Here is a 20,875-nt window from a genome sequence, read left to right on the forward strand (position 1 = left end):
TCGAGTACAAGGGCTGGCCAGAAATCTGGCGCTTGAATTGTGCAGTGTTTTTGGAGTGTTATCCAAATAGCAGTGCATGTGTTCTTCCGTTCTCTGCCTCCGTCCCGACAACCCTGTTTTCGACTTCGTCAGCGCCAGGCTGGAAAGTAATTAAGTTGTCGCACTCGTCGGTAGTAACACCAAAATGCCGACGCAACCGCTGGTGTCACAATGTTCTCAGTTACGAAGTTAAAAGGGATCATGAAATGGCTGCAGTCGGTAGCACTTAAAATTAGACAAGGGCAAGCTCTCAAGAAGATAATCCTAATGGTGTATTAGCAAAAAAGAAGTCTTTCCTTGCAAAGAAATACTCGCAGGAACTTTTTTTTTTTTTTTTTTTGATGGGTTTGTGAAGATTACACACATATTAACAGTCTTCTTGCAGCTTTATGATGTTTGATAGTTGATTATGTGTAACCACTCGTTTTAAGTAGTAGTGGCAGGGAAAAGAGAAATTTTAGCTTAAGTGCTGTTCCTTTGGCGATAACTGGCGCAAATAAATAAGATCCAGTGGCCATTTCATGCTTTTATGAATGTGAAGCATTTATTTTGACTAATACTACACTGCCAAAGTGAAAAAAAAAAAAAAAAAAAAAAGTTTTGTGATTTTTTTTTTAGGTGAGGTGCTGCCAAACCAGGAAAAACTTCCTTAGTGGAACATTTGTTTCTGCCGGCCGTATGACGCAGGAATAACGATGGGAAGAAAAAAAAAAAAAAAAGCTTTCAGTCTTTTCTAATGCTACTGTTTTCTTCGCTAGCTTAATGCCAGTTTGTGCTCCCTATACACACGATTCGAGTGCGAGCCGTCGTAGAACCGAGTCTCTCAAAATACCTCAGATTTAGTGACTTTGGGTGAGGGCAGGGGGAAAGGAAAAGGAGGGAAGATGGCTTTTTTTTTCTCTCCTCTGCACTTGCGTTGCGGAGGTATCCCCTTTTACATGCATACCGTCTCCCTCCTTCAACCCCCTGCCCTCACCGCCGTTTTTCTCGGAGACACTCGAGTATGACTGCTTATTACCATTATTATGATTTTTTTCCCCTTATTTTGATTTTTATTTTTTCTCTGTCTTTCTCTCTCTCTCTCTCTCTCCTTCCGGCCCCTCCCCCCACCCTCTTGGCTCGTGTGGATCTTCTTTGTGTGCGGACCAACCCAAAAACGTTGTTCCGTCCCCTTCTGACCAATGCCCTGCCCTGTCTGTTAGATGGTCACGCCAGACGCTCTCTTTACCCTTTTTGGTATGTTTTTTGGATCAAAGCACTCTTTTTATACACTTCCTGTCTCTCTCTCTCTCACTATCTGTCTATTTTTTGTTGTTACATTGGTTATCTCTCTTTTTTTTTCTCTCTCTTTCCTTGTTGATGTCGTCGCTCTTGTCGCAGCCGTCAGGATTGCCGCGGTTGTGACGTTTTTTCGCTTGTTAACCGGTGTAGTTGCTGACAGAGCTAGAACGGCAAAGCTCGGCCCCCAGCGCATGCCGGAGAAGAGGCTGCCCACTGCCGTTCTTGCTCTGTCAATAACGATAGGACTGCCTTTTCTTTTTTAGTTTTTGCTTTGCGTCTTGTAGAAGCTGCCTCTTTTTTTATTTTCCACTTTTTTTTAAGCATCTGTTAGCGCGACTTTCTACACTTGCTCGACATCTCTTGCGGCTATCACTGAGCTGCTGCACTGGCTACCTGTACTTTTTTTAGGCATTTAATATTTTTTTTTTTTGTTCATTTGGGCTGGCAGTGTTTTATACATTTTTCTAAGGTCCATTAACTTTTATATCTCATTATTTTTCTGTTGCTTTGCTCCCAGTGAAAGAAAAATGTAATGTATCTAACTGGAGACTGTTTTTATGCCATTGCTTTTTAGGCAGTCTTCTGTATTTTTGACGACGAAATGTTGACATTTTCATTCTTGAAGCGCCGATGTTTCGTTTAGGGTTTTGACATTGATTCAGTTGATTCAAAGTATAACAGCTGAAATAAGAGTAGCGCGTCAGCCTTGTCAGTATGGATTCTGGTGTCGGACATTTGGAGCTAATTCAGTTTTCACTTTCTTTTCTGGAGTGGGGTTTTTTAGCACACCATCTGCCGTAAAATTACAATTGATAAAACTTGCCATAAGAATAATTCCTTGTCCGATTTATACAGGAGTGCTCGACACTACCGCAAAATACCAAGGAAGCGCCCAGTATTAACATTTCCCAAACTCCGGAAGTCAGCAGATCATATGTTAAGCGCCAATTTAACCGGACAAGTGCCCATCTCTAGATTAACCCAGTTTCCAGTGAAAAGCGGGGTGGGTGCTTCCCCAGTATTTTGCGGCAGTTCTTAATTGCATTTCTTTTAATTTTTTAAAATTTTTTTTTGAGGCAGCTTAAAGTTGAAATTTTGTAACAGTAGTAGACATAGATTTGCACTTGCGAGAAATGGTGAGAGTGCAATCTTCGTGCTGGCAGTAGTTTTGCTCTTTGTAGTACCTTGTGCAGTGACTCACATGCTTCCTTTTTTTTATGTTATGGTCTTGGCGTGGTCTACCTTTTTTAACATGCTCTTTTTCACAAGCTTAAAAAAAAAAAAAAAAAGTATGTGCTCGGACTGCAGCTTACATGCAAAGATTGACTCGCACTATTTCTCTCAGTGACAGGAAAGAAGAAAAAATAAAGCTGTGTTTGGTGAATGAATTTTGGTTTTTCCCTGCTTCAATTGCCAGCCTTGTTTCTAAAGTGGGGAACGTACTTGGATCTATATCCAAACTTTCAGCAGTGCCTGTCTGTAACTTAAGAAAAATTCTGTAAGCAATGGAAAAATTTAACACCTGTCATTCAGTGAACGGTGAGGGCATGGCAAAGTTGCAGGGACAAAAAGAGTTCTACCTGGCGTGAAGTGTCGCTACTGGAGAAGCAGCTTGTTATTAGCAATTTTACAAGTTCAGAGTTCTGCATTATATCTGAAATTGAACTGCAAGTTCACTGAAAGTTCGTGGAGGCTGATAAATCATACGAATGCTTCCACTTCTAAACCTCAAAAACACTACTTTCTTTTTTTTTTTTTTTGCTTTTGTATTTTGATTTATTCTAGTCGTTCAAGACATTTAAAAAAATTTTTTCTTTGGTTCTGTCGCCTCCGAAGTCCTCCGCAAAGAATCCGTTCCCATCTCCGAAGTGCTCCAAAGTGTGGAACTCTAGACACTTCCTATACTGCTTATGGTGGAGGCTTGCTTAGAAACCACCAAAAATTTAATTTTTTTAATAAAAAAAAAAATTTTCGGATCGTCACGTGTTTTTTATGCAAGTGGAGTTGACGTATGAAGCCATGTTTTCGAAACAATTTGCCTCGGAGTGTGGAGTCTTAATCGGCTTGCCTTGCCGTAAATTTTGTGCTGCTTCTCCGGTGGCGCCGCATCTTTCTCGTGTGCCCGGACCAGCTGTGGCCTTTTCTCCTTGCTCTTTCTGCTCTCGCTCTCTTTCTCTTTATCTCTCTTGCTCGGTCCTCGCTGGCGGTGAGTGTGTGTGTGACTGACCGGCTAGCTGGCGCCCGTCGTCAACCTTTCCAGGTGTCTATGGTGATGTGATCAGGGTCAAAATCCTCTTTAACAAGAAGGACAGTGCCCTGATTCAGATGGCCGAGCCACAGCAGGCACAGCTGGGTGAGGTTTGCCTTTGTTTTCCCTCTCTCTTTGAAATTGTGGCAGTGTCCTCAAGGGACATCCAATGGACCGATCTCGCTATGCGTTCAATGTGTTGCATGCGTGACGCTGCCATAGCTTCAGTTCGCAGGTGGCAGTGCCCAATTTGGCTTATGCCGTCACATGCAAAGTAGCAGCGAGGTTGTCACGTGTTCGGAAAAGCTAAAGCTTTCTTAGTGCATTGCGGTAGTGGCGGTGTAGGCAAACTAACCAATCGTCCTATTTATCTCTTATTTTTTAGTCGCAACTGTATTAGTACCCATTTTGCATTTGGACGAAGTTTGGAGTGGTAGCGTTGGTCGTGGCTGCTTTCTGTCTCTCCAGTTGTGCACTCTGGTTCCCAGAGGCATTGTCTTTTGAGACGTTTTAACCTTTGCTAAAACAAGAGTTCAGGGTGGTACTGTAGTACCAAGCTTTAAGAAAGTGAGGTGATGTTCCAGTCACCAAGAGGTTGTCCCAAACCATTTAGCCTAAGCCACGGCGTGTGTACAATTCTATCGAAAATTAAAAGCCACCAGTCCCCCCCAAATTTTTTTATCGCACCTGCTTGCCTGGTTGGTTCGAAGCTTCAGACGACGGCGAAGCTCTTGCTTCGGTGTCTTCGGTGTCTATTGGCCTCGAGATCGACCGGGAAGTGGTGCAACAGTCGTGCTATCATCATCGTCAAAGCGTGGCCACCCCATAGGCTTTCCACGTTCGCGCTCAAGGCGGTGTAGATTCTTGCATTTATTTTGTGGCATAGTGTCAGTGGGAAGACTATTTTAGTAGAAAATGGTGCGGTACTGTTTGGTGCTTTAGTGAAGATTGAATCGTGTACCAGTGTCCGGCCTAAATTTAAATAATTGCTTCTGTGGATGCGTCGTCTGCTCTAGCCAGACGTTAGGAAGCATAGATCACCACGATGGATGCCTGTTTCCGGGTAAACAGCACTATTGATATTAAGTATTTTTTTTTATCTAAAAAGAGATATATCGGTTCACTTGCTTGAAAATTCAACAAAACAAGGAATTCCAGCCCAGATACTTACATAATGTTGGTACTGTGGGTTGTGGAATCGGAGGTTCTATGCATTTTTTTTTTCATTACTTTTAGTTTTTGCAGTAATATAAATATTTCGCATTGAGAAAAGTTAGTGTTGTAATGGAAATTACCGCGATGGTTGCTAGCTTCTATGAGTAAAAAGGTTAGACTTGCAGCCAATGTTTTCCTTTCCTGTGACGTGGTGTGGGTAAGTTTTTCGGAGTCGGAATAATTCTAATACTTTGCGACGAGGAGATAGTGCCTCTTCTATTTACGATCCGCTAACTGTTTGTTGGCAGGACAAGTGAAACGAGTGGAACAAACTGTTTTAATGTATCTGGATACCACGAGTGGCATAAACGAGTGTAAACGAGGAATGCAGCAGTGTGCGTATTATTAGATGCTCTTCTCGGTGGTGTGGGTTCACACGCTTCAATTCTTTCAGAGAGCGTCTCGAATGTCAAGAGGATAGTATCATAAATTTCTGGCTAAATATTCGTCTATTGAAACGTAGTAGACTCTGCAACTCCAACAAATGATCTACACCACGTCGCAGACAGCATCAGCCGCAGCGACACTTTTTTTACTGATGAGGGCTAGCGACTCTCCCGAGAGTTTCCGGTAACCCTTTGCTCTAACGTAACGCATACCGGGTCTGGGCAGTTCATCGAGTAACCTTCTGAGCATTTAAACGATGCTTTCATTGCGATATTTTCTTTGCAGTGTAAGGAATTTTGTGCTGGAAAAATATCGGGAAGAGGAAAAGTAAAAAAAAATGCCTGCTTTAATTTTTTTGAAGTTTTTATATTTTAGGGCACAGGCTTGCACAATAAATCAACTCAGAATGCTTGCAATTGTCATTGAGGTTTTAAATGATAACTTAAAAATTACTTCACTTTTAAAGGCTTCCTGTGTTCATACTTCTCAAGGCATCACAACGTGAAATTTAAAATCGGACCGCAATATGCCATTTAAGACATGGTGAGGAAATAGTAAAACAAATTGTAGGTTTAACGTCTTTCATGCAGTACGACTGGAGGCAAATCAACTAACGTATTTACAATTGATTAGTTTACTGAAGGGTGGCAATCAGTTGGGTTCGTTTTTTAATCAACCCTCAACATTCAATGTTTTATGGAAGCTATGGATTATGCGAGATAAGTGGTTGCACAAATCCCAACACCGAAATTATGGTAGCACATGACTTAATATTCATTGCTTTGCTGAATTTCCACGCGCGTGAAACGACACAACACAACTTTTTTGTAAGAAGAAACGAAGACGGAAACAAGCTTTTCATAAAAAGGGCCCAGCTGAGCCGGAAATGCGCTTACGTCGTCGGGATCCATGCTTCTGAACGTGTGCCCGTAGCAGACGATGCACGGCAGTATCCCCGCTTTTGCACGTTTCCATTTTTGGCCGCACGGTGGCGACACGGTTCGATCTTGAGGCGAATACTCTGTTCACTCCTAAGCTGGCAGTCCAGCGGACACTACGGGCACGTCGGAACAGTCTTGTATCACTTTTTGCCAGATGATCACCTAACACCCACGCACAGAGAGCAGAGTAAAGTGATAGAAGGGAGGGAGGCGGTTGATCCTACCGGGAGGCATGTAACTCCCACTGCATTACTGGCTTCTGAGTGACCGGAGTCGAGTGGGAGTCTTCGGAGTCACACTTTTTCGCTGTGTCAGGGGTGTCTCTCCTACGTTTGCAGCCATGAGCCACCTCGACAAAATCAAGGTGCATGGGAAACCGGTGCGGGTAACACCCTCCAAGCACCACATCGTCCAGTTGCCCAAAGACGGACAGCCCGTGAGTGCACACTCGTCTGCCGTTTCCGAAATCGCTCTTGCTGCGCACCGGTAAAAAGAGCAGGAGGGGAGTTTCATTGCTTCCGCGGGGTTTGCACGGGCTGCTGACAACTTTGAAAAGTCTCGAATACAGTAGAAACTCTTCAATACACTTTTTCGGTGAATCGCAAATAGGGACGTACAAATGTATGATCCAAGAAACGCTACGACCGACGGGCCAGGCAATTATTTAAATAGGAACTTGTGAGAGCCATTCCTGGCATCAACTTCTTTTGTGCTACGTTGCAGAGGGTAGCGTAGGTGCCACCGGGCCACAACCTCGCACTGCCGTAGCAGCATATGGCATCCTACTGCATCTTATTTGTGACCTTGTGTAAAGGGGATGTTGAACAAAGCTGCGCTGTCATGCAAGTGGCCCCGATTGTGTCGGGGCACCGCGGAAACTGTGCTAGCTTCGAGAACGCAGCACAGAAGCATCACGCCGAGTGTAGCTGCAGTCTTGTTTGCGTAGGAGGACCGCTTCGGAAGAGTAGTAGACGTCGAGAAATGTTAAAAAAAGGGCGTTGCTCTCAAAAAACAATTAAAGGTTACGGTTTCGAGGCCCTTCAGAGAGTATATGCATGCTTTTGCCTTCAAGCTTGCTTGTCAGAAAGAAAAGTGTTTCACAATCTTCGTTCTCTCAGTCTCACTTAGACTTCCTGGGACGACATTCATTCTCATACACTTGGCTGCGTGGGTTTTTTTTTTTCCCCAGGATGCGGGCTTGACCAAAGACTACATCAGTTCTCCGCTGCATCGCTTCAAGAAGCCCGGCTCCAAGAACTACCAGAACATCTATCCCCCGTCGGGCACCCTCCACCTCTCCAACATACCGTGAGTCCTGTGTCATGTCTCCGCTTTCCCCTTACGGAAGTAAATTCGGCTGCACCGTTCCTTATTCCACATCATCTGAAGGTTCAAACGGCTTGTTTTTGGCCTCTGCAGTTTAGGTGTATTAGTGGGGAGTGATGCACGTGAAAGTGCTTTTTCAAACCTTGTCTCATGAATGCACGGAGAAGGTCTTGTGTCTTGCCTTTGCCAAAGCCAGATACCATTTGAACATGGTGTGTTTCACTCTGTGTGCGAGCGATGCCGCACCTACGAGCACGATCGGATTACCCTGAACAACGCTTCCACCGCTTGAGTGCGTACATTCGCACTTAAAGTGAAACTGAATATATGCAGTTGCCGATTCGAGACGGCCAATTTGTTTTAATAGGTAGTTTTAGAATAGCGCAAGCTAAGGCTTTGCATACGCAAAGAATAGCGTTGTCGCCACAGCGCGTGCGCCGAACGCTAATCACGTTTTGCGATTTGCGTGCTCTATTGTAGCCATGCTATTTTTCAGAAATTGCGTGCGTACGCAAAGAGTCTTTGTGCTCCTCCAAGGAGAATTCGTGATGAAAAGTTTGCTGAAGCTGCAGTGGCTTACTAAAGCAATGACGAGCACAGTTAAAAAAATTGCGGCCCCTTGGACCATGGCTGCGGCCGCTTTGGCGGCGCCGTGAGCGCGACGTCGGAGGCATCCTCGCAACTGCGATTTTCAATACAGGACGACATTGCATTCGGTTTCGAAAACCCAATAAGGTGGGCAACGATCACCGGCAACTTGATGCTTGCAACGAGTGGACGTTTATCGCCGAAGTTCAGTACATTTTTTGCCAAGGCGACGCATGTGGACACGACCGCTCGACCACTCGCGTTGCATTTTCAAGTTTAAACAAATGTAAAATGTTACTCTGAACCAAAAATCTTGTTTTTTTCTCAAGTTACACATTGCGTCTGTGAAATAAAATTGTGACAGTATCTTGGTGGCGTTGCAAGCGCGAGATGCTTGGGCTTTTGCGTCGTGGCGGAGAAACGTTATTCTAAAACTCTCTTGCGTCACGCGCGGTAACGCAAGCGCTAAATTTAGCGCTAGCGTGCGCTAAAATTGCATATGTTAATCTAAAACTCCCTCATGACTTTCTCTGTACCATGGTGAATTAAGGGAGGCACGGCCTGCAGTTGTCTATTTTAAATACTTTGCCGATTGCAATGTTACTTTTACCATATGTTAATTATGCAAACTTGGGAAGGCAAGCAAAATTTCAACCAACAAGGAAAATTTTGTGCCAAGTTACGGTGCAATTTGTCATGAATAAGAAGACTGATGCAGCACCAATAAAAAAAATCTAATTTAAAAAAATTACAACATTTTTTGCATATGTATAATGTTCAATAAGTAATGAGCAAAGTAAGGTATGTAGAATTATTTAATATAACAAGCCTGAGCATGAAAACAGGAAGTTTAAAAACGGCTTCATTTTTTTCTTGATGACTTTTTCTAAAATCAACTTTTTTTTGAACAGCTGAAAATTATTAAAAACAAAGTACCTTACTAAATTCTCCAGTAAATTTCACTCCAGAAAAACAACACTTCAGGAGTCTCAGTCCAAACTCTAAAAAATTATAGTTTTTCAAAAATGGCAAAGTGTTCAACATGGAAAACTGAGAAAAATGTGTTTGAAAGTTCAAACAGTGTTTGGCTGAAAACAGTGCTTACTGTATCATCTAAAACGCTCCAGGACCATAGGCCAGTCCTTCCTCTTCACGATCTTTCTGCGCCTTAGCCACGGCTTCCATCTTACTCCGCTTATGCGACGCTTTGGATGACTCCAGTTCCTTTGTTTTGGGCCTTTCCGATCTTCTTTTGAGTGGCCTTTGCAGCATTCCCGGTGCGATGGCCCCCTGGCTTGATTCCCATCACGGAAAGGGCGTGCTGGAAGCCTCGAGGTCCCAGATTAAATTCAAAGACTGCCAAGGCCACGGCTGACTCGACAGTCTTGAGCGGGGCAAATTCCACCTTGGGGCACCTCTTCCACACTAGAGCATTGAATGACTCATTTGCGTTTTGAGTTTTCATCCTCAAACAGCGCTCGAGCAAGTCGCTACGCGACAGGAGATTGTAGACGAGTACCAGCTCCTTGGCTAACTCCCTGGAAAAGGCTGGCTTGTGGGGCCTAAACGTAGGTGGCTTTCCTGCAGTCTTCGAGTGTCTTGCTCCTGTTTAAGTGGCACCAGGAGTCACTTCCAGTGGGGCAAGCTGTGTGTCGTGGCTCGTCGTCTGTCGAGTAAGAGTGCAGGAGTGTGGCAAGCACTCCCCGCTGCATCACTGGGACATCTGTGCATTGTTTTTCAGGGTGCAGGTGGGGGGGGTAGTAGTTTGTCAGCTGCTTCATTTTAACATTCGGTAGCTTGCCCTTTCCACCAAGGCCTTTCTTTGCCTTTTTCAGAGCGTCCAGGCCAGCATACATGCGCTTTGCAACGTGGTTGATACAGTCCTCTTTCTTCACTTCCTTGTCGTATAAACCAAGTCTAGCAACCTTTAAAAACGCTTTGCTGTCACCGTCGCAGAGTACCGTGTTATACTGCTTGTTGTGTCGCTCCACAGAACGCCCAAAAATGGCTGAAGCAGCTTCCACTTCAATGTCATGAGCAGACCTTTGGCAATTCTTTTTACAGTCAGGACTGTGGCTTTCAAACCATTCTTCATATTCCTGAGACCTTGGCTTTGGACCTTGAGTGCACTATAGGCAATAGTTGCTCTGTACAACAGGCCGCTGTTCAGTTCCACTGCCACGCCAACAACAAAGTGGGAGGTGTGGCCACGTTTATGCCAAGTCCCGTCGTACGAACGTGCACACGTCCAAAAGTTCGTCGTCTCCGGACTTCTCTGCTTTACGTACGGACTGCGCCGCGCTCTGCATCACTTTACTGGCGGCCTTTGTAGCTGCGTCAAAAACACTTTTGATGCTATCTTCTGGGAAGACTTCAGGCACATCGGTGGAGGTACAATGTTCGACGAGTATGGTGCGCTCGCCACCTCTCCACACGACGGAGGAGCGCACCTTTGCCACTTTCCTGTAGCTGTGGGCAAGACCCGGCATAGTCTGGGCACAGCGGAGCTCCTACCAAAGCCTTGACACAAGAAACTTCGAGCAAGCGGTAGCCTTTGAGTTCACTGTGCCACAGCTGTTATCTAGGCCTAGTGGCTCTCTGGAGGACTCGTCCCGTCATAGCATTTCCATCTTGCGCTCAATCACGGTCAGCTCATCTTCCTTTGGAGTGTCAGGAGTTGGAAGCGGCGACAGAAGCCTCCATTGTCCCGCGCAGTCCCAACTCTTCAGGCGAAGATGGGCCAGGAGATGGTGACAGGTTTGAAGGTAGCGATTGTTCCGACGTTGGTCTCGACAACTCCAAGCGACTCGGGGACGGCAGTTTTGCGAGGTCGAACTTCTACAATGCCTCTCGATTTTCCCAGCTTATGCTTCTGAGCACCAAACGTAAACAACTTTTTGCCATTCACCGCCGGCATCGTATCAATAAACTCGAAAACCGTAAATTAAGCAAGGGCGTGCTACGCAGGTTGGAAACGAAACTACTCAACTCGGCAGGCGATCACGTGGGCGAGCGAGTTTCTTTTTAGTCACTGGCTTGTCCAAGCGAATCGGAGCTCTGAATGCGTCAAGCTACCCAATAGGAGCGCGCACAGCGTTTCATAGCTCTTTCCAAAGGATGCTTTCGCGGGAGTTACCGCGCCTGAACGCACGGCATTGAACAACAAGCCGGTGCGTAAGCAAAAGAGAAAGAACTGCTCTTCCTTACGAGGGGTCCCACGCCACGCTACACCTAGCCAACGAGCGGCTAGTGGTAAACGTGCGGGTGTGCTCGAGTCTCTGGCGAGCGCGCGTGACCGCCAATGTATCGAAAATAATTTATTGCAGAGTAAATACCTTGTGCACAAGAATAAAAGTTTGTGAGAGCATTCTTTATGAGTTGTAGATGATGATAAAACTGATTTTCAAAAACACTTTTTTTTTTTTTGAAAAAGTTGCGATTTCTAGGCTGTGCCTCCCCTTAATCCGTTTCCTTTAGCAGATGGGTTTTCAGAGCTTGTAGCTACGTTGCGTTCCTCTCACTGTGACTGAAGAAACTTGCAAAGTCTTCCATTGGAGAGGAACGTTCAAAATATGGGCCATCTTCTGGACCATTGAGATTGTTCCGTATTGTTGTTCCGAAACATCAGAACATTAAGACATATGCTCGTACTTTCCCGTCTGCAGTCCAACGGTGTCGGAGGAGCAGATCCGGGAAGCCTTCACGCAGACCGGCGGCACCGTGGTGGCCTTCAAGTTTTTCCCGTGAGTTGTTTGCTGTTGGCCGCTTCTGGCGCTGAGCTGGCCCACAAAGAGAATCGTGATGACAACCGTTCCGGAGGATCTCGAACTAGCTCTCATTGACTTACTAGGATTATATCGGCGGGAGTTGCAGGTATGGGAGAGGACACGTGTCGAAGCTGGGCGGGCTAGAAATGTTCGTCGTGTCCCGTTTTGAGCTTACTTTCGTCTCGGCTACAGTTCTGACGCCTCATTGCGAGTTTCATATTTAGCCGAGACGGTGGGAAAAGCTGGTGATGCTAGATTTTGTGATGAGCCACAGAACTTTGTCATGGTTGCGGTTCTGAATGACCGTTGCAGATGCTCAAAAAGTTGTCGATCTCTCTGTTTTGTTTTGGAGTCTTTCCGAAAGAGATGGCACTCCGAAAAAACTTCTCGCCACCTCACGCACAACCTCGCCAACGGCGCGGAGTAAGAGTTTTCGAAGGGCTGTGGCTGACGCTTGTTGTCTCTCGTGCAGGAAAGACAGGAAAATGGCTCTCATCCAAATGAGCTCCATCGAAGAGGCTGTCACCGCTCTCATCGTGAGTAATGCTCCATTTGTATCAACCCCCCCCCCCCCCCCTCCCCAACCCAATATTAATGACGCTGTTGCCTGTATCTTTGTGTATGTGTGCAGTTGACTCATTAGTTCAAACTTCAGGTAGCCAGAGACTATAGTTTGAGCTATCAGAAGTTTGAATTAGCAGAAATTCATCTAAATATGTTGCTAGACAAAGTAGTGATCTGGTATAAGGATAGCTACACATACCAAGCAGATTTTTTGCACCTTCCTCCTCTACACAGGTCTATTTATAAGCAGGCACACACATAAAACATTGAAGTTCAAGGTGAATAGTGGTTTTGACCAGATACTTTCTACCAGAGTATTGAATAGTTTCTTCGAGAATTTTATTGCCGTGGTACCATGCTTAAACGAAAATTCAGCTGAACCTTCCACTTGTCCACCTAACCTCAGTTATTAATATACAGTAAAACCTCGTTAATTCAACGCCCGCTGATTCGGAAATTTGGATAATTTGGACTGCCGATCTGGTCCTGTCAAACGTCTGTATTAGTCAGTGGCACCGAAGGCTCGTTAATTCGGTGGCAGTTGGGTGCGCTACAGTTGATTCGGATGAATTCGGCAGGTGGTGCAAGCTACCACCCATTCTAAGGGGTATGACCGCTATCCATCTAAGGTGCACACGTGGTTTTTTCCAATCTCTTCCGGTTCTCCGCGTGATTCGCGCCAGTTTTGCTCTGAAACGCCGTTTGTTCAGCGCACTGGTTGTACGCTCCTGGCATGTCGTCATCACGTGCAGCAACTTTCATGGCGGCAACGCCAGCGAAACGGCTGAAGTACCAGGCCTAGGATTTAGGGACGAAAGTGGAAATACTGAGGGCCTTGAAGGACGGCGTCTCTCGACGACAAGTGATGGAAAGGTACAACGTCAGGAGAAGCACTTTGGCCACATACATGAAGAATGAGGGTGAGATCCTATGGGCTTTTGAGAGCAAGAAGTTCAACATCAAACGAAAGTGGCTGCGGAAGTGAGCTCCGGATACTATAAGAGGCCTTGCTGCGGTGGATCGTCGGCGCACTAGACGTGCAGCTGCCCTTGAGGGGTCCTCTGATCTGTGCTCAAGCAGAGAAGTATGCAGTGAAGATGAAAATTGTTTTGTTCAAAGCATCGGAAGGCTGGTTTGCCCGCTTCAAAGACAGACAATGATTGATCTTCAGACACGTGTGCGGATAGAAAGGCACCATCGACGGCAATGTAATCGATCACTGGAAAAATGTTAAGCTTCGCGAGCACCTTGCAGCATATAAACGGAACGGCATCTTCAACACAGACGAGACAGCGTTGTTTTATGAAGCCCTACGAGACAAAACCATCACACTGAAAGGAGACCCCCTGCACAGGGGGCAAAAGAAGTAAAGAAAGGGTCACAGTTCTCCTCCACGCAAGCATGACTGGAACAAAGCGCTTGCCACTTCTTGGTGTTGGAAAGGCAAAGGAGCCGAGAGATTTCAAAAATCTCAAACAGCTTCCCGTGGGCTACCAATCGAACTGGAAGGCCTGGGAGACGTCTGAAATTTTTCGAGCTTGGCTGCACCAGCTAGACCGACGCTTCCACGCTAAGAAGCGCAAGGGGTTGATGTTTGTCTATGATTGCAACGCCCACTCCAACGTATCGGGACTGCAGTGCATTCGGGTCGTGTTTTTGCCTCCGAACACTACTGCTGCCCTTCAACCCATGGATCAAGGAATAATTCAGTATGTGAAAAGCACGTATTGGAGTGAATGTTGTTGTGCACTGAAACTGAGAAGGAATACAAAGTTTCGCTTCTCAGCGTGATCCATATTTTGTCGCACGTGTGGAACAACACACCCGCTGAGGTTATCGCAAACTGTTTTAAGCGCTGCGGCTTAGCTTGTCAGGTGGTGGAGACACCCAGACGTCTCTGAAGACGGCGACGGTTGTTTCAATGGTTCCTTCCCGTCCAAGTGCAACTTGCTGACTATCTTGCGATTGATGACAGTGTTGTTGTGGCCGGTCAGCCGAGTGACGACGAGATCATCAGGCAGGCCCTTTGTGACGACGGGCGTGCTTCAGACAAAGATGAAGACTGTCCGTGTGAGGAGCCGCCGCCGCCGCTTCGCACTGTGCGAGAGGCTGCGGAGGCTCTTGTTGTGCTCGAAGAAGTTTGCTACAAGATCTCCGACAGCGCGAGTGTGGTGGAGCACCCGATCTCGCTAAGGAAAGTTGTCGTCTCCGCCCAAATGTCGTTTAGAAAGCAGGCAGCAATAACTGATTTCTTCTCAAAATAGAGGTATGTCAAAGATAAACATTTTTGCGCAATTTTCTTTGTCCGTTCGATATTTCGACTTTCGGATAATTCGGAAATTTAAGCCGGTCCCATAAGATTCGAATAAACAAGGTTTTACTGTTATTATAGCCATGAACCGTGGCTTCGGAAAGTCCAACGCCCACATTGGGGTGGCATGTGAATGGCAGATTTGACATAAAATTAAACCTAAAGGGATGCCCAGCTATTCTAATCAAGGGGATTTATAAATCTGCTTACTCTATGCAAATATTCTTGCTTTAATTTCAAATTTAACCCCCTTAAAAAAAATTAAAAAGCATGCATGAATAATGAAAGCAGATTGTCAGGACAGTTCTGCTTGCATAATCGCGATGGGTTAGTCCTATTGAGTGCTTATAGAAGTAGTGAACTCTCACCAAGGGCACCTGGTCAGAAAGGGCTTTCCTTTCACAACTTCAGTCACGTTTCTCTGGAGAACAAGCGAGTCATATCATCATTATCGTTAATTTTTTCTCGAGAGACCGACTGCACATGGTACGAAGGTCACCGACGGAGTGGGGCCTCTTGTAATCGCACTTTGCCGACTTTGCTTCTGGAGCACACGTCGACGCATGTTTTTTGTTCTTTCTTTCTGTCCCCGCAGAAAATGCACAACTACCAGCTGAGCGATTCCAATCATCTGCGTGTGTCCTTCTCCAAGTCGACAATCTGAGCGGGGCGCGGCATGGTGTCGTCGTCGTTCTCCGTCGTCGCTGCCTCCGTCTTAAAAATGCAAAAAGAAGCCCATCGTCATTAGCTTGTGGGTGGGGATGAGGGGAATCTGTTCTTTGTTTTGTATCTTTTTTTTTTTTTTTAAGAGAGGAAAAAAAACATGGGAGTGTGGGAAAGGGGGCCATGCTGGTTTGTGGCCTCACCCACAGGACTTCGTACGGGATTGGGAAAAAGGGGGGGAAAAAGTGTATGTACCTCCGTTTTCCTTTTTTTTTTAATCCCGAGTTAATTTTCTTTCCTCGTACGTGTTGTGTTTCCCCCCTCTTTTTTTCTCCTTTCATTGCCCTGGTTATAATAATACCGCTTCACTACTGGCCCTTCATAAGATGAGTTAACTTTATCTCTCTTTTTTTCCCGCCGTTTCCTTCTATTTGTAAAGACCGGACGTTTCTCGTGTTTTCTACCGTCTCTTTCTCAACTGGGGAGTCTTTCCCGTTCTTTCGCTTTTATTTTCCGTAACTATTTCCCGTTCTGAGGTTTCTAAGGCGACCTATGCAGTGCCTCTTCGTAAACAAAAACATATAAGAAAAAACAAACAGGATTTCCAGGGTGTGCATTCGTGTAATTTTTTCGAATCTTTGTAATTTCTCCATAGGAGATTGGCAGGGTGTAGTTACTATTTTTTTCTTTTGCCTCCCTTTTTTGTTAAATTTTTTCTCGCTTTGTCTTCAGTTTGCTTAAATTACTGTTTTTTTTTTGGTTTTTTTTTGCTTAGACGTTGACAGAAGATCCAAACTTTGTTGCTCTTAAAAAAAGAAAAAGGCGCAACAGAAGAAGCCTTAAATTTGCTTTAGCACTTGACTTTTGTTTGCTCTTTTTTTTTTTGTGTTTGTGTGTGCCACCAAATTCCAGAAGGCGGGCCTTACTTGGGTGTCTGTACATACAGAATCGTGGTGGTAATTACTTTTTCACTTTCTGGGACGTTCACTTGCTCGGCACCGTTGGCAATGGATGCACCTGGGGACCAATTGCCCGATATTTTTTATCGTTTTCGTTTCCGTTCTTTCTCTTTTCTGCGCGCTCTTACGTTTATTTTTCTACTCCCCCTTTTTTCCCGCGTTCTCCACGCGCCCTAACGCCGACGAGTTTGTCCGGACGCAAAACAGAGCAGAGTCTTGCCGTTTTTTCTTTACTGGCCGCTCTCCCCCAACGCCCGAATCTTCTAGCATTCCAACAGTTCCTGTATTATCATTATTATTATTATTATTATTCCTAGTACTCTTACTATCAGCCATTACTCCCTTGTCGGTTTTCGTTCCTTATTTTCGAACTTGTATAATATTTCTCGCCAATCAATTTGGTGCGGCTCAGAGGTTATCTTTTTTGTTTGTTTTAGTATCGGTGGCTGTAGATCTGATGTGCGAACAAAAAAAAAAACTTTTTTCCCCCTCCATGTATTATGAGGCGTACGGTAAAACCGGTGGGTCGGTTTTTCCTGAGCCACTTTTTATACTACCGGGAGTCGAGTACTGCGAATAAAAACCAGAAACGAACGATCCCTTTTTTTTTTTTTAAACAACTGCCGTGTATTGCCGCCACTACCGTCGAGTGTGATCGGTTTGTCTCTGCGAGATTTCCAGTGCCGCGCCGATTTTTCGGGAAGCCGATCTTCGGGGTGCCGATCGGCGTTACGCCGTCGTCGGCTTTTCGATGTGATAAAAGCTACGGAGCAGCCGCAACCGAACAACAAAGACCACTCTTTGCATCTTTTTTTTTTTTTTTTCCCCACTCTTACACGACGCCTGCTGCGCTGGCTGCTTCGTTGTTGCTTCTCTCGCGCTCGTCTTCTGTCGGTTTATGCAGGGAGGAAAGAACCTTACAGGGTCTCTTATATAGAAGTTTTGTAGCTTTCTACCGCAGTTACCGAATGTATACATTTGCTCCCTCGAGGGATGTGCTGTTTTTTGCGAGCTTTGCCCTACCGGTTTTTGTTTCTTTTTTACTCGCAAGTTTTTTTGCGCATAGGGTGCTCTGCCGTTCGACCGAAATTTCTCGTTTCCCGGGGTGCGCGAAAGAAAAAGGGAACCCCACGTTGTTATGCACAGACTTGTTTTTGCTTTCTCCGCACGGGCGTGCCACATATCACAGCACCGGAACCGAACAACTAGGCTGGGCGTGTTGGCGAGAGTACTACTACTACTGCTACTATTATTACTACTACTACTATACACACACACACTATATGCCACACGATATACAAATGGGATCACGGAATATGAGTCTATTTTTTAAACGTGCGTAGAGTGTATACATTTAGCGAGTTGTTAACGACCACGTCGAGTCGCGTCCTCGGAGTCGTCAGCGCGTTCCCTCTCTGGCGAGGACGGAGCTTTACGACTGCCGCTTTGGCGACTGAATCGTCGGCACGAAAGTGGCGTGCTGACCAACGACCAATGGGATTAGAGTAGGGAACGGCGGCGGAGGGTCGATTGATTGTTGAACGAGGGTATGGCGACCTCCTGGCCGTATTAGTTTTTTTTTCGGAGGACTCAAAGTAGAACCGAATAGACACTCGGTCGCCTTTTTGAGTGCAGAAGGTTGGGTCGGTGCATTTGTATTCTTTCTTTCCCTGTTTTCCCTCAACTTCCCCGTACTGCGGGTTCCTGAAACTTGGCTGCCGTTATTAATCGCCTGTTTGGGGTCGTCCCATTCTTCTTTTTTTTTTCTTTTCTCTTAACCATGGTGGTTTTGTTGGCCTCATGTATGAGCTGACCGGGATCTGTGTGTCTCTGTGTGCGCATTTTTTTTTTGTATTCTCTGGGAAATTTCTTGAGCTTCCCTTTTTTTCCCTAATCAATTATAAACATCTCTGTGGACATGTGTGTTTGTCTCTCTTGGGTATTCTCCTTGCATATGGGCTCCCTGTCCTCTTATTTTTTGCTATGTATCCTTTCTTCTCTGGGATTAAAAGAAGTATCTGTACTCTTCTGGACTCTCTGTCTCCTCTTCCCGTATTTTACTTCCCCTTTTTATTCTCTGAGAAACTGCTCATCGCTACTGCTGACAATACTGCTGCTGCTGTTGCTGCCTGGCTTTCACACTAGCCTCTGTTGGGTGACCTGTTGATGCTTCTACGTGTGCCTCATCTTCCTCTTTGTGGGGCCAAATTGGAAAAGGGCTTTGAATGTGATATGAGCATTCACACCAACGATGTGATTGTGGTTGGGAGATGTTACCATGACTGGGAAAGGGATGTGTTGCGAAGGCAGGCCAAGCGGAGGTGGGACAGGGTTTGGGATGTCTCTGAAGAGAACCTAAGGGAAAACCAGGTGGTCCACCGGAGTACGGCACTCGAAAGACGTGAGAGTAATGTTTTCTGGTTTTCGTCCTATAGGTGTCAGATTAATGCCCACAGTTAATTGGCCAGAGTCTGAAAATCGGTGCACCGCCCCTTTTAAATCTTGCAACAGTGTACAGGAGGAGTGCCACCTGTGACGTCAAAGGCCGAGTGCAACCAGTACAACTCGGCTGCATGGTTTGTAATTTATGTTTGCTGGGGAGGATCTTGTAGAAAACATGCGAAGGACAAACATTTTTTTAAGCAGCCTGGATGGGAAAATGAGTCATGAAACGTATTTACAACGATCAAGAAAGTTTTTAATTTATACTTACGGCGTGGCCGCAATTTATCACGTGACTGCCTGCTATTTATCATGTGCTTGCGCTCTTCCGTAAGCCTCCGGTGGTCTTTAAAAGTTTCTTATTAATTTTAGTTTGAAGTGCAACAAAAAACGGATAAGTCACCCAAAGGAAGCTCCTGAAAGAGCACAAACATTACGTGATAGACCTGTGCGCCGGTCAAAGTTTTGTTTTACAACGGAGCTGTGAAGGGCTAGGTTTCCCCGGATTGTGTCCCTCGCAAAGAAATGTCGACACGAAACTGGTTGCCGCCGTCACTCATAGATGGTGGTAGCTGTGAGTTGTGTTAGCCGGTTGTCCGCTTGCCGGCCGTCGCTCATAGGTGGTGGTGGTATAACTTTATTTTTCAAAAGGTTAGGAGACCGACGAGTCCCGGTCGGGGCCCATAGTCCAGGGCTCCGTTGGCTTCTCCAATCCGGCGGGCACGCTGAACCAGCTGACGCTGGTCCTCGAGCTCTGGGCTGGACAGGGCCGCCTCCCAGGAGGTTGGGGTAGGGGTAGGAGCGGGAGTGATGCCTTTGCCCGGAGGGCTAGTGCATTCCCAGACGGTGTGGTAAAGGGTGGGGCGGAGATTCCCGCATCCCGGGCGGGTGCCCGGGTAGCGGGTTAAAAAAAAAAAAAAACTGTTTATGAAAGAGATTGGCAAAAGAAAGAGTTTGGATTTGCCTCCAGTCCATCGCTTCGGCCCGGGTGAGTTCGGGATGGGGAGGTGAAAGTGTTCGGCGGCTAGCAAGGTAGTATTCTGTGACGAGTGCGTATGTGTCCAGGATGGCGTCTGTATGTGCTGTGGGTGCATTGAAGTCGGTCGTGTACTGTTCGGTGTTCGTGTTGATCGCTCATAGACGGCGCAACCTTTCGAGCCTTTCTAAGCGTTTCCATTCTGGCTTGCCGACTTGCGGCCAGCCATTACTTCATTCTCACCATAGTAGAGCTTCGCTGGTCTTTCTTCTTCACCAAAATGGAGCTAAGAGGTTTTCCTTTGCATGTTTCCTTTAAAACGGGAGCCTAAAAGCTAGTTCACACGCTTGCGACATTGCTTACAACGATAGAATATAGGGGACCTTCGGTTAAAGGGACAGTGACACCCCCCCCCCCCCCCCCCCTTTTTTATATTATTATTTTTTGCCAGGCGCCTTATTATGGTATCGGAGGACTACCCAATTAATATGTCGCAACAAAGCGTTTATTTTTAATAAAGCCAAAAGACGCAACTACTCGAAACCGAAACCGCGTACGGAGGTTGGAAAAGGGGAGAGTGAGTGGCGGAAGTCATGGGGCTCCACCCGGCCGTTCGCTTTCTTATGTTTTTCTTCACCTCTGCGTAGCAGTTGACATGCGTGGCGGCGTAGCGGGAACTCGCTCGTTGTTCTGTACTTCAAGATGAGTTGTTTTGTACACATCGCGACACTGTTAGCGCGAACGCGACATCGGCGCATTTTCGCATTTTACTTTCAAATAGTATTAGCGAGCACGAAATTTTATCGCTAAATCAGCTCTTTCCGTAGCAATAATAACTTGGATGACATCCCTTGGTGTCAACAAGAAAAACTGGAAAAACCCGGCGATCGCTTTTTCGCGCTAACAGTGTCGCGCTCTGTACATAGAGGATTTGGAGATGAGTAGTGAGTGCCCGCGTGGTGAATTTCCGTGATCGGCTCCGAAAAGCATGCATACACCCAAAAAGTTGCGTGAAGAGCTGACTCACATGTCCTGCGTCCGAAAAAAGTGGCATTGTGCGGCACAGTTTCTAAAAGATCAGCGGGATCGGGACCAATGGCTGGTGAGTATTTTTTTTAGTCGTTAGAATGCCGCGCACAACAGCTCCTCATCACTGATCAGTGCTGGC

At 46.0% G+C, this 20,875-nt stretch overlaps 1 protein-coding gene across 16 annotated transcripts in view; it reads left to right on the forward strand.

Annotated features, from left to right (window-relative positions):
- Window positions 1–18,312, forward strand: part of LOC8051130 (polypyrimidine tract-binding protein 1) — a 126,114-nt gene extending 107,802 nt beyond the window's left edge. For all 16 annotated transcript variants that reach the window (XM_029992117.4, XM_029992111.4, XM_040499972.2 and 13 more), the window contains 7 exons: window positions 1,242–1,275; window positions 3,581–3,673; window positions 6,450–6,547; window positions 7,301–7,419; window positions 11,691–11,768; window positions 12,265–12,328; window positions 15,263–18,312. In XM_029992117.4, the coding sequence (XP_029847977.1) occupies window positions 1,242–1,275; window positions 3,581–3,673; window positions 6,450–6,547; window positions 7,301–7,419; window positions 11,691–11,768; window positions 12,265–12,328; window positions 15,263–15,331 (555 nt within the window). In that variant the 3' untranslated portion in view covers window positions 15,332–18,312. The remainder of the gene's footprint in view (window positions 1–1,241; window positions 1,276–3,580; window positions 3,674–6,449; window positions 6,548–7,300; window positions 7,420–11,690; window positions 11,769–12,264; window positions 12,329–15,262) is intronic.
- Window positions 18,313–20,875: the final 2,563 nt, after the last annotated feature.

Source organism: Ixodes scapularis, unplaced genomic scaffold (assembly GCF_016920785.2).
Source record: "Ixodes scapularis isolate PalLabHiFi unplaced genomic scaffold, ASM1692078v2 PGA_scaffold12__126_contigs__length_90152505, whole genome shotgun sequence".
Taxonomy (NCBI): domain Eukaryota; kingdom Metazoa; phylum Arthropoda; class Arachnida; order Ixodida; family Ixodidae; genus Ixodes; species Ixodes scapularis.